A 14,078-nucleotide genomic window follows, 5' to 3' on the forward strand; every position below is an offset into this window, starting at 1 on the left:
GTTGTAAAAAATAGGGGTGGGGGCGCTCGAAGAGTTTTAAATTCTATCCTTAGTAGTCAGATTATTCATAAAAAGAGACAATGTTTAGTAGACCTGACTTACACCGGTACCAATCTATGTTTTGTGGGAGGGCTCTTGGCCGTCATGGCCGGTCATAAACCTACGGATGCAGAATTGTTAGCAGAGGCGAGAAAGTTGAAAGAGAAACTGGGGTGGTCAGATCAAAAAAAGGTTCTGCTCAGTGATGTAGCAAAGTTTGAACAGCATTTAGGAGTTAACATACAGGTGGTGCTGTATGCGGTGAAAGGTGGCTGGGGGTTTTTTAAAACGGGGGACCCCGTGTACCCTAAGACTTATTTCATCCTGTTGCACAATGAACATTACTATGGGGTTCTGGATGTGAAAAAGTTGTTCGGAACAAAAAATTACTGTGAGTTTTGCCACACAGTGTACAGTCACGACCATTCTTGCAGGTATCGTTGCCGCCTCTGCTTGAGCGCAACGTGCTCTGACAACGTGGGTGTGCAGCGGAGGTGTCCTAGCTGTAAACTGTATTGTCGGTCCAAAGAGTGTTTAGACAGACATGTTAACTGTGCGTCAAAAAACCAAGTTGAATGCCTGTCTAAAACTTTGTGCGATAAGTGTCAGGCGTACGTGGACAAGCGGCACAGGTGTAAAGGGAGGTGCTGTAAGCTGTGTCAGGGTTTGATTGTTGGAGATGTAGACATTCACCTCTGTTTTATGGACAGCCTTAGAAAGCCCGAATCATCAGAAAAGTATATTTTTTTATGATTTTGAATGCATGCAGGAGACTGGGTTGCACACTCCCAATTATATTTTTGTGATGTCCCTAAAGCCGGAAAAATCCTGGGAATTTAAGGGTGACGAATGTCTTTCTATGTTTGTTAAGACCTTTATTGGCAAAGAGTTCCGGGACTACACATTCCTAGCACACAATTCCAAAGGTTATTATGAGTATTTCTGCGTTAGACAGTTACTGAAGGAAAAGATGTGCATAGAACTGATCACTCAGGGCAGTAAACTAATGTGTGTGGAAGTTAAGGCCCTTGGCATTCGTTTTATAGACTCTTTAAACTTCTTGCCCATGAAGCTTAGCAAGCTCCCACAGGAGATGGGGTTTGAAGGTTGCAAAGGGTATTTTCCACATTTTTTTTACACTTTAGAAAATCAAAATTATGTGGGGCCTATGCCCGGTGTGGAGCACTACGGTGTAGAAGCATGATGCCCAGGGAAAAAGCAGAGTTTCTCGACTGGTATCAAGACCACAGCTCTGAGACTTTTGACCTGCAGAAAGAGCTTGCGTATTGCTGCCAGCAGGATGTAAAAATTTTGAGACAGGCTTGTATCCTATACAGAAAAGAAATTATGAATATGACGGAGAAGGTCGATCTAGTAGAAAGAGAACCCGGTAAATTCACCGAGATAAAACTGTGTATAGATCCGTTCTGGTACATAACGCTGGCATCCGTCTGCATGACTATGTACAGGTTTATATTTTTGGAGCCTAACACAGTAGCTCTTCTCCCTCCAGACAACTATCACAGACAGAAAAAGAGATATTCGACCCCATCTATCCAGTGGCTGTTGTATATCTCTTAAAAAGAAAATATACAAATACAGCACGCTTTACATGGTGGGGAACTACAGGTAGGCCCCTACTTTTTAGACGGTTATGCCAATATTGACGGGGTACACACAGCCTTTGAGTTTAATGGGTGTTTTTTTCACGGCTGTGTCACCTGTCATTGTGAAAAAGCACAAAACCATATGATGGGTACAACTTTTGGATTTCTTAATTACAAGACGCAGCTCAAGACTGACTATCTAAAACGGCTTGGTTTTGTAGTGAGGACTCTTTGGGAGCACGAGTGGGTGGTGATGAAAGAAACAGACAGGGAGCTTGCGAGCTTTTTAAACCGAGCCCAGTTACCCCAGCCTCTCATGCCTAGGGATGCTCTTTTTGTGGGGAGGACGAATGCCATCCGTCTATATTATAAACCTAAGCCCGGCGAAGAAATCCACTATTATGATTTTACCAGCTTGTACCCTTTTGTAAACAAAACCAAAGACTACCCTATCGGGCACCCCGATATAGTTTATGACAAATTTGGACTCCTTGCAAATTATTTTGGAATTGCAAAAGTTAAAGTGTACCCCCCACGAGGCCTCTTTTTCCCATTGTTACCTGTCAGAGTGGGCAGCAAGCTTATGTTCCCGCTATGCCGAACCTGTGCTGAAACCACGCAGCGGGAGACGTGCACCCACACTGACGAGGAGAGGGCCATCCTACGGACTTGGTGCACTGTGGAATTGAACGCAGCCATAGCGAAGGGGTACGTGTGGCTAAAATCTATGAAATCTGGCATTTTAATGAAAAATCTGATGAACTCTTTTCGGAGTACATAAAATTACACCTTCGCCAGAAACAAGAGGCTTCAGGGTATCCCAGCTGGTGCACAGACGAAGACAAACAAAATAAGTATGTTAACGATTTCTACCAGAAAGAAGGCATGATTTTACGCCGACACGAGATCAGGCTAAACCCCACTAAACGCCAAATTGCTAAACTGTTTTTAAATTCTCTGTGGGGTAAATTCGGCCAAAGAACCAACCTACCCAATACCAGCATTGTGAGAGACCCCGACGAACTCTTTCAGTACCTATTTTCCCCCAACTACGAGGTTTCATCCTGTGAGTTTATCGACAATGAAACAGCGTGCATATCTTGGAAGCATGCAAAAAAACGTTATTCTGTCTCTGGCAATACCAATGTTTTCATAGCCTGTTTCACCACCGCTTATGCCTGCTTAGAACTATACAGCCTCCTAGACGGATTGCAAGAGCGGTGCCTATACCACGACACTGACTCTGTGATATTTGTGAAAAGGGAGGGGGCCTGGAATCCCCCTCTGGGGGATTATTTAGGGGATCTCACGAGCGAGATCCCACCAGATCAACACATCACCGAGTTTGTGTCGGCAGGCCCAAAAACATACGGGTATAAACTGTCGGGAGGAAAGGCTTGTATGAAGGTCAAAGGTATTACCCTGAACGTAGCAAACTGTGAAAAGATCAACTTTGACAGTTTGAAAGATCTAGTCCTGAACTATTGCACGGGTCTGCGAGAGAACCCCTCAAAAAAGATAGAGGTGCAGCAACCCTCTATTGTAAGAAACAAAAATCAGTGGCAAATAGAGACAAAAACCCTTAAAAGAACACAGAAAGTCGTTTACAACAAGATGGTCCTAGGAGAAGGGTTTAAAACCCTGCCCTACGGCTTTTGAAAAATGGATACGAGGTGGAAACACCCCTTTTCTGCAATTCTCGTGGGGCCTAGCAACTGCGGGAAAAGTTACTTTATAAAAAATGTATTGGATAATGCCAAACAAACATTGTCTGTTACGCCTGAGAATATTGTGTGGTGTTACAATTGTTGGCAACCCCTGTATAAAGAACTGCTCTGTAAATACCCCTTTATCAATTTTGTGGAGGGTCTGCCTGATGCTTTTGACGATGACCGTTTGTTTCCTACCAGTAAAGTGAACATGATTATCATAGACGATCTGATGAACTCCTCTTGTGAAAGCGATGAAATCGAGAAAGCCTTTACCAAGTACATGCATCACAGGAACCTGAGCATTATGTATATAGTTCAGAACGTATTTTGCCAGGGAAAAAAGAGTCGTACTATTAACCTAAACACAAAGTACATGGTTCTGTTCAAAAACCCCAGGGACAGATTACAAATTGCTACACTCGCTCGGCAAATGTACCCCGGCAAAGCTCAGTTCTTTCTAGAAGCTTTTGAGGATGCTACCAAAAGGCCTTATGGCTACCTGGTGGTGGATTTAAATGCTTCCACACCAGAAGCTTATAGGCTAAGATCTGGTCTTTTCCCTCCAGACTGGCCGGCACTTTATACTTTAAAAAGAACAACAGCCCCGTATAAAAAGAAATGAATTATTGGCAGGCCCCTTTTTAGCAGCCGGGGGTGCTGACTGAAAACATGTCTAGCTGCGTGAAAAGAAACCTGGGCCTTTTAAAATTACTTAGCAAATCGTCCCCGCAGCAAAGGAGGGCTATTCTGTGCTCGGTCTCTGACGATCTAGTAGCAGCCATCTCAGAAATAGCGCTCAACACCTTAAAAGGAAATGTACCTTTAACACCAAAGCAAGTGCGTGTGCTGAAAAAGAAACACACACTTATAAAAACTTTGTGTAATAAAAGGGTTTCACTTAAAAGAAAGAAGTGTCTGGTGAAGCTGTCTGGGGGGTTTATAGGACCCCTGTTAAGTTTTGCTATCCCTCTGATAATGGGGATTTTAACTAATCGATAATGGAGTATGCAGAAAAAATGTACCTGGTGTCCAGCTGGGAGTTGGAGCAATTAAGTGCTCCCCCTCCGGCAGAGGAAAATATCAGAACGACCGCAACACGCTTACTGGATGCTGAAATGAAATCTGTTCTTCAAAGAACTGACTTAGGTGAATATGAAAAGGCTAAACTTTACAGCACCATGCTTCAAAGGTACCTAACGTACGTGAAGCAGAGCGATGTGGACAAAGGAAAAATAGGTCTGTTTCTACCAGAACAGGAACAGAGTGTGACTGCCAAACCCTCTGAAACACCAAAGACCTCAGACTCTGTTGCTCAGGAGGTGTTGGATAACGTGAATAAGCGTTATAAGAAAAATGCATCAGTATTGCTAAATAAGCTGGGCCAAGATAAAAACATTTCTTCATGGACCGATAAAGGGTCTTTTGTGTACAAAGGCTCTGTGGTTAATGGTTCTAACATGCTCGACTTAGTCAGGGCCGTCATCCAGACGCGCTCTGTTCCTAGCAGACATGTACCTAAAGGATGGGATGTGTTTATGAATGCCATGGCGGAACTGAACATACCATCTTCCGTCATGGGCAACGCGACCAACAGAGAACTTTTGGTACGCCTCAAGGCCTCGATCACCAACACCAGTGTGGACCAAGAAACAGTGACCCCTTTTTTGCCAACTAAAAAACGAAAATTGGCTAAAAGAGCTGAATGGCTCAGTTTGTGATCTTTTTCACATTCTATTTTTTTAAAACTGGTAATGTTTTGCTTTAAATAAAACATTTCTGAATTGGGTCATTGTGTTTTGGTTTTTTTTTTGAAAAAACACGCCAAACATTGATTGTCTTTAAACCCCTCACCTGGGGTGCTTTATTGGGTAACATGACTATGAAAATCGTTGCAAGATATGCATGTCTGGGCTTGTTGAAACATGCTTTGAGCAAGGCTAGGCATGGCCAAGTATTTAAATTTATTTTTTACAAAATTCATAACCATCCGGTCGTTTTGCACTAAGTCATTAGAATACAATTTTAAAATCCGGTCAAAAGATAAACCCTTGCTACAATGGTGTAAGAAAAACATGCAGTGATAGCCGCAGGCAACGGAGCTGGGGTCTTGTAATTGTCTGTTGTGAAACACAATGTCTATGGAATTTTTGTTTAAAAATTTCATAATGCTTTTAAGAAAGAACACACTGTTCGGGGGATGCCCGTATGAGTCAAAAAACTCTCCAAGGTTACGCTCCACCAGATACACGGCAAGCCAGTGTTCACCCAGTCGGCTGTGTGGATGCGTGTTGACCACCAAACCTAGGGGTCTCTGAGACAGCTTGCCGCCAGGGAGCCAATTGCAGGGAAACATGTCTAAGAAATTCTTTTTCATGTAAGGGTCCGTTGATAAGACACGTGAGAGCTGCACGGTGTCCATGTTCACATGTAGTCAAACAGAACATTTCTCCTCTGATTTATCTCTATGACGTTGTCAAAAACCCCATACACGATCATATTGACAGTAATGGTTAAAGCCTTCCCAAAACGAATTTCTGCTCTCAGGTTCCCGGTTTTAATCAGGGAATAGTGATTGGCGCATTCCTGGTCGGGGGACAGGTCAAAGGCAAACAGGGTTTAACCCTGTGCAAACTCCTCATGGTCGATTAACAGAGAACGATCTTTCATGTGTTTACCGGCTGTCTGTACCAGATTCATGTATTCTCTCACGCAGCGTCCTGCCTTGAAGTCTGGTTGCAGAGGCTTGGTCGGTATCTGCTCACCATCCACATACAAAACCACAAAATTAATATCGTAATGCTTAAAATGAAAGGGATTTTTAGCGTAACTTCCGCTAAAGGCATCGTTAGCCACGCACCCCAGGACAAACATTTTGGGCAACTGTCTCAAGAACAGATTCTCTTGGTTACTGACCCTGCTGCCCGCAGGGATGCTACACACTATCATTCCCACACGATCCATGGGGTATTTGGCATTAGCAGTAAGCAGGGCCTCGGCGTGCCCCAAACGAACGCTCGGGGCCACCCGTACTTTCTTCACAAAAAAGGATGCTGATAGAATGCGCAGTTTAAAGCCTTCGGTTCCGCTGCCCATTAAACAGAAAGGATCTTTACTGCGCGTCAGTTTAATTTTCACATCCACTCCATTCAACAATAGTTTTTCTTGAAAAAACAGGTCGCTGTGTAGATGACCCAGAAGCTCTACTGTTCTGCTTTGAGTGGTCAGTTTTGCACGCCTCACAAACTCTAGATTCTCGCCATCCAAGTCTGTGTCTTCCTGTTGTCCGGCAGTGTCTTTGTAAAAGAGGCCAGCGGAAAATTGTGTGGCGAGGGTGTCGTTGTTGTAATTGAGCACTGATTCTATAACGGCCGACAGAGGTGACACCTCGATGTAGATGCTTTTCTCAATGCTGGTCTGCGTAGGGGCTATTTGGAACAAGTCTAGTTCGGATTTGGTGCATTCTTCAGACCCGCAGTGAACGAAAGCCATGTTGATTAAAATATATCTCTCGTATCAGCCGGCGAGTGTTTCCTCTTTCGCCCAGGCTTCCTCTTGGACTTTCAATTATGGCCGACCCTGCGGGTCAAAGCCCCTCTTTTAAAGGGTTTCGGGGGACCTGCGCGTCGCGGGTATGACGCATTTCTCTTTCTCTTCTTCCTCCTTTTAATGTACATCAGCCCCGATCCTTCCTGTGAAGCTGTGTTCCCCACCTTCTTCAGAACAGCGCGGGAGACGTGACCTACCACGTCTTTAGCTACGTTTTGAGCAGCGGTTTTTACATGGGGTTTAATAATCTCTAGCCCCCTCCTCAAAAGCGGTATGGCTTTTCGAAAGAGGCTACGGAATATTCCACCCACGCCTGCCCCATACATCACGGGGGCCCCATGATATCCGGGAAGGGCTTATCCCGCCTGGGCTTTGTAATAGTTTCTGTAGACGTTGGGGTCGCCGTAATTTTTTAGGATCGCCATAATACTGTTTTGCTTTTTTAGAAAACTCGCTCTCTCCGGGGGCACAGGTGTAGCTTGATGATCACCTTGCCAAAGCGAAATGAGACGCTTTTCTTCTGATCTGTCTTTATTTCAATGGTAATAGTGTTGATGTGGTGTTTACTGATAGGGACGTAATGAGGTTTATCGTAGGTGATGGTGACAAACTCGTTGTTCCTTCCTTGGACAGGAACACAATGTAACAGGGGAACAGAAAAGTCTGCCACAAACTGATGTTCTACGATATCCGTGCACAGATACAAGGAATTAAAAACCCCTGTAATGTCTGCCGAGAAAGGGAATTTTTGGACGCTGTGTTTGGGGCCCAAGCCCAGAATGTTAGCTAGCTCCCCGCTGGTAGAAAACATATAAGTAAAAGTGGCAGATTTAAGTCTAATTTTTCTACCCACAGAGTCATAGTTCATGACCATCTCAGGCGGTCCGGGGTGACGAGCTATGATACTGTTCATATGATCCAGTAATTCGGGTATGGATGCGTAATAACCTCGTCGTAGGATGAAACTCCATGCCATATCTCCAAAGGTGACTTCAAAAGGGGTGTCTTTGTTGATAGTGTTCCAGCTGTGCGGGTATTCTATTTCCACTAACCCCACCTCCCAGGCACCCCGGAGATCCAAGGGCTTAATTAGCCATATTGTAAAGTTCGAGCTGGTGTTTTGGGGAAAAACTGCAGAGCTGGCATTTCTGGGCAAAGTCATGTAAAACCTGCCGTCGCTCATCTTCTCTGACTTTGCGGGGAGGAATAACTTTTGTTTGTTTGTTGTTTGCGTCTAAATGTCACAGAGTTGAGAAGCTTTCACCCAGCTGTTAAACTTATCAGGCCACCCCAACCATTTTACCAGTAGTTGCTTTTTTCTCCCTTTTTCCTTTCTCCGCTAGAACTTTTTCAACCCTGTAAATCCTGTCTCGTTTGGGGTTTACTTTTTGTAATTCTTCAGGGTAAAAAGATCCAGTAACTGTCTCACCCTTGTAGTCTTTTAATCGGTATACAGGTCTCTGACCCCTGGTTAAGGCTTCATCCACTATGAATATCTCATCGGTAAATGTCTGTTCATAGCCTTTTTCAAAAGCTCCTTTGGTTTTAGATAGTCTCACGTGGTCGCCTTTTCGAAAAGGGGCAACAACCGGTTTTATCTTAAAATCATCTCCATAAACCATTTTCCATACCTTCAGAGAATTTGAAGGGTTAACATCAGCGGGTCTGGTATGTATAGTTCTGTGAAAGCTCTGGTTGTAACTCTTTATAAAGTCAGGTGACACATCGATGTAGCGAAAGGTGTTATGGGCTGTAAAATATCTCCACATCCTAGTTTTTAAAGTTCTGTTAAACCGCTCCACAGCCCCTGCTTTGACTTCATTATTAGTAACAAAATGGTGAATGCCATGCCGTTTTAACAATCTGCTTAAGGGTTTGTTTAAAAATTCTTTCCCCCGATCGGTTTGTAATTTTTGAGGCACACGCCCTTCACTAAAAATAGCTTTAAAGGCCTTGGATACCTCACCACTCATCTTGTCTCTTAGGCCTAAGGCCCAGGCATATTTAGATAGAATGTCTACCACGGTTAAGATGTACTTAAAATTGCTGTTCTGTTTGGAGAACTGGTGCATATCCACCAAAGCTGCCTGCCATTGCGTATCCACATCTGAAACAATGGTCTTGTTTCTTTTAAAACGTATTTGAGCCGGTTTGTGTAAAGTATAAGCATCCTGGTCTGAAAGCCAAGCTGTTACTTGTCTTCTATTGAAAGTTTTACTGTGCTTTTTGGCCACTTGAAAAAGAGGGTTCACCCCGCCAAAGCTCCCAACTTCCCCGGGGGTGTAATATATTTTCTTTAACAGAGCCGCCTGTGGAGACATGACTGTTACTGGTACCATCTTTTACTAACACAAGTGTGGGTGGGGGACAACATTCATATTTACACATTTAAATAAGTTTTATTAATCGCCTGGTTTAACACAATCTTTTACAACCGCCTGTAAAAATGGACGCCATGACTCCTAACATGAGGGTGTCTGTGCTGGTTCATTCTTCCATTTTGTCCTTTTCCTCTTGAGATCTGTGTCTCAGACATGAGCAAAAACAGCTGATGCATGATACATTTACTCCCACAGGGCTACCGATGTGTAAGTTCTCAAAGGCCTCCAGAAAGGCATCATCGAGCTGTTGAGAGATTTTTTTTCAAAAAAGAAACAGCGTAAGCACACCACTGCTTGGTTTTTGATTTACACAATCCCTGGCTCCTAGCCCTCACACCCCCATTACACACCCCCACCCCGACCGTCACTTCTTAAACATTCATTTACCTGAGCCACATCTTTTTCATTCACCTTGTCCACCCATAACTCCCCCAAGCCGTGATCACCTTCCACCTCTCGGGGGGTGGAAAACAAGAGGCCATCACGCTCATTGCGGTGCCTCACAAGCAGCCGGGTTTCGGGGTCAGTTTCCGGTGTGTCCATCAACGGCTGGGCCAAAGGGTCCTCCTCAGAACTCTCGCTGATGTAGCGCTTTCTCCGCAAAAGTCCAAAGGCCTTCGGGGCTAAAACAAAGTCTGAAGTTCTCACGGGAGTGGTGAAGGAGTCCATGTTTCCACGATTTCTAAAACACGCGCTCTTGGTAAAAGACAGACTCTTCTGCCCGACGCTGGGCCTTATGGGGTGATGGTGCTGTGCTCTGATTGGCAGAGGGGTCAAACGCCCCTCTTCTGGGCAGTTCACCCCATCCCAGAACCTGCCCTATTTTGGTCAAATCTGCTCTCGGGCCGCCTGATTGGTAGAGGTTGGTGGGAGGAGTTGTTAGAGGGGTCACATGAATCATTTCCGGACGGGTCACCCTGCCCCCGGAACTCATCCTAATTGGTTAAATCTCCTCTTGGTCCTATCGGAACAAAACCCCTCCTTATTGGTAGCGGGGTGGGGGGAGGAGTTGTTAGAGGGGTCACAAGACCCAGTTCCGGAGAGGACACCCCGCCCCGGAACTCGCCCTGATTGGTCTAAGCTCCTCTTGGGGGAAGACCTACAGGGACAAAACCCATCCTGATTGGTAGTGGGCAGTGGGAGGAGTTGTTAGAGGGGGTCACATGACATACCCTGCTTCCGGCCACGTGGCAGCCTTGAACCTGGAAGTAATACCCCATGGGGCGGGACTTCCGCTGGGGGGCAGAGGTCAAGGGGTGGGGCTAAGGGGTGAAGGGGTGGGGTGGGTGTCACATGACACACCTTGCTTTCGGTCACGTGGCAGCCTTGACCCAGGAAGTAATAGCCCATGGGGGCGGGGCTTCCGGTGGGTGGGGCTAAGGGGTCAAGGGGCGGGGTTAGGGTTTGATTGATGGTAGGGCCCTTATACCACCTCCCTAATCCCCTGGACAGTTCATGGCAGTCTCTGTTTCAACTCTATCACAAAGTCCAAGATGAAATCTCAACACCTACATTTGATGCCTTGGACAACGGGAATAGTTAGTATGTATTTTGAAAGTTCTAGCTGAAAGTGACTCCAAAATTGACTATGAAAAGTGATAAGTTATTAGTCTCCAAGGCAATTTCGTAGTTTAAACACAGCAATATGTTACACAGGTTTTTCAAAATCCCCAGGTGGGCCAACTTAACTCTTTCACTCAAGGCAGTGTCAGGAATAAAGAAATGAGAACACAGCAATTCTGTCTGATCAAGGATGAAATACAAGTAAACATGCTCTTGTCTAACTCTGCAGTTTCTTCTATTTAAGCACACAGGGACATAAGCAATAGGTTTAGAATATCACACATATTCACCTAACATCTGGAACAGTATTGAGTAATTAACAGCAGATTTGCAGTGGCCAGTTGCTCACCCACCAGGGAGAAAGAGTGTCAGGAAAAACATCTCTAAAGATGGCTTCAGAGGGCTGCTCTGTATCAGGTAATATTTTATAACTTCTACAAAACACATAGGTCATAGTGACCCCTACTGGATCATCACTTTTCGTAACTTTCAAAAATCTTCTAATATCTGAGGCATCTAAAGTCAAGGTTTACATCCATTTATCTACTTTCTTTCTCATATATTTACTTGTCTGTCCACTCCTCCCATTCTGATTAGCAGAAACTGCCAGCTAGATTGCAACCTTGCATCTAAAAGCCTGCTTTCCAATTAACACTTAACTATGAGATGGTCTCTTTTATTAATTCATAGTGACTGAATGCACACCCTGTGGCTGCAATTAGCTTGATCATATTCTGGGCTACACATCCCTCAAATCTAGGCTAACACAGTCCAGTTCTCAAAAACACACAGTTTCACAACTCTCAGCAAGAAGTTGTTGTAGAATGTCCTCAGGTCCTGCAGCAGCTTTCCTGTGCTAGCACTTTCCAATGGAAACATTGGGTTTATCCTCCGGGCTTCCTGAATTATTGGTCCTAGAAAAATCAGGTAAATTTTGCTCACCAGATCACTGTAGTTATGATAAGAAGTTCAGAATTATAGTTGCTTTCTTTTCTTTTTTTTTCCTTTCTTTTTTTTTTTTTTTGGTCTATCAGAAAGCATAGCTTTATTTCACCAAACTGATCAAGAATGCTGTTCACACAGGGTCTAATGGGAAGCCACCTTGCTTCAGAAAGCTGCAGTGTCTTCTGCTGGTATGGAAGTAAAAGGAATGCCAAGTGACACGGTGTGTAGAGGTGGGGGCTGATGGGTGACACAGAAAGTGATCAGGATATGGTCAGAGAGAGGGAACTCAGCAACAGAGAGAGCAGTGCTTGGTGATGGAGTGATAAGATGTTAGGTGTGAGGAGCTTTAATGTCTGTGAACTTCCACAATGATGAGCTCAGCCAAACTTAGATAGAACACCCTTGATTTATGAGGAGATATCATTTTCCCCCTCATGTCACAGAGGTTTGGAGTCAGTGGCCCCAGGTGATCACATTCTGCAGATGTATTTGCGCACTTTATCACGAAGCTCTTTGGTTTTGATACCATAAATGATAGGGTTGAGCATAGGAAGGAGGAGGAAACACAGGCTGGACAAGATGACGTGTACATAGGGAGTGATGCCCTGATTGAACCAGTGTGTCAGATTAGAGAAGAGGGCGAGAGTACAAGAAATCAGAATCACACAGATGTGGGCTGTGCAGGTGTTGAGGGCTTTCTGGTGGGCTTCCTCGGAGGAGATTCTGAGGACGGCCCTGATTATCAGACCATACGAGACAGCAATAAGTGTCAGGTCAAACCCAAGGACTATAAATACTAACAACAAGCCGTACATCATGTTGATTGTGATGTCCCCACACGACATCTTTGCCACAGCCATGTGTTCGCAATACGTGTGGGGGATAATGCGGCTGGCACAGAATGGCAGCCTGCTCAGGAGCAGAGGCAGGGGCAGAATGGAGAGAACAGCTCTTACCAAACACACTAGCCCTAGCTTAGCTATTCGTGCATTGGTGAGGATGGTGGCATATCTCAGAGGGTTACATATGGCAACATAGCGATCAAAGGCCATTGTCATGAGTATGGCTGAATGTGTCACAGAAACCACGTGAAGGAAGAACATCTTGGTGAGACAGCCGCCCACAGTAATGCCTTTCAAATTGAACCAAAATATACACAGTGCCTTTGGGACGATGGTAGTAGATGCACTGATTTCTGTAAGCCCCAGCATGCAGAGCAGCAGGTACATTGGTGCATGCAGGGTCTCCTCTTTGCCTACAACAAACAGAACCATGAAATTTTCCAACAGGCCAATAATGTAGAACATAAAGAAAGGGATGGAAATCCATATGCGAGCAGCTTCCAGGCCAGGGATTCCTGTTAGGATGAATGATGAACTGTCATAGTCACTGAGGTTAAAAGCTGCCATGAGGTGCTCTGTGCATCGATTGGGCTCAGAAATGCTTCAGGTGTCTGTAAAGGGAAAGAAGCAGAGTTGGGGGGGTTACATGTTGTGACAAAGTGGGACTGTTCTTAATGTTTCCTCTGAATAGTGTGGGGGTGCCTCAGTTTCCCCTATGCAGTTCTTAAGTATCTAGGTGGTGGGATAAGGGTGTACGATCCTTTCAGAGCCCTAGAAGGCATGTGTGTGCAGGGGTCTGGACACAGAGAATGGCTGACACCCTGTTTCCTGGCAACTGTTTGCCTGGGTCCTTCCCCCCTGCAAGGTGAATGCTAAAGGGTTGGAGAACAAAGGAATCAGGTGCCCTCCTGGCCCGGGAAAGGGACAAAGCCCAGGCGACGAGGGGATGGAAAGACTTTGAAATAGGGCTGGCTGGTGACATGGGGTGAAGTGCAGACGTGGTTGTCTGGCTCACTGCCCCCAAAATGGACCCAGCTGAGGGATCTTGTTCTCTGCACCTACAAGCTCTGATTTAGATCATGTTCCTGTCATCTAATATACCTTCTGTTTTACTGGCACGCTGAGAGTCACGTCTGACTGCCAAGTTGCGGGGCAGGACCCTCTGGCTTCCCCAGGACCCCGCCTGGGCGGACTCGCTGTGGGAAGTGCACGGAGGGGTAGAGGATGCTGAATACTCCGAAGTCAGACCGAGGAAGGTGGAAGTTGTGTGAGCTGTGTGTCCTGCAGACAGTCTGCTCACAGAAAGGAGACTTCCCCAGAGTCCTGACTGGCTTCGTAGGGAGCAGTTCCAGAGCATCACCCACAGACTCCGTGACACGTGTTTTATAACAAATAGTGCAATAAATATTATATAGTTATGAACACTCAAGAAAGATTGGTGAA

At 45.2% G+C, this 14,078-nt stretch overlaps 1 protein-coding gene across 1 annotated transcript; it reads right to left on the bottom strand.

Annotated features, from left to right (window-relative positions):
* Positions 1–12,263: 12,263 nt before the first annotated feature.
* On the bottom strand, positions 12,264–13,202 carry LOC144259671 (olfactory receptor 52N4-like). The gene has a single exon (XM_077807976.1). The coding sequence runs from the start codon at positions 13,200–13,202 to the stop codon at positions 12,264–12,266; it is 939 nt and encodes a 312-aa protein (XP_077664102.1).
* Positions 13,203–14,078: the final 876 nt, after the last annotated feature.

The sequence above is a fragment of the Eretmochelys imbricata genome, chromosome 1 (assembly GCF_965152235.1).
Source record: "Eretmochelys imbricata isolate rEreImb1 chromosome 1, rEreImb1.hap1, whole genome shotgun sequence".
Lineage (NCBI taxonomy): Eukaryota > Metazoa > Chordata > Testudines > Cheloniidae > Eretmochelys > Eretmochelys imbricata.

Coding starts and splice junctions, on each gene's coding strand:
- LOC144259671 (XM_077807976.1), bottom strand. CDS start 13,202: ATGGCAGCTTTTAACCTCAGTGACTATGACAGTTCATCATTCATCCTA.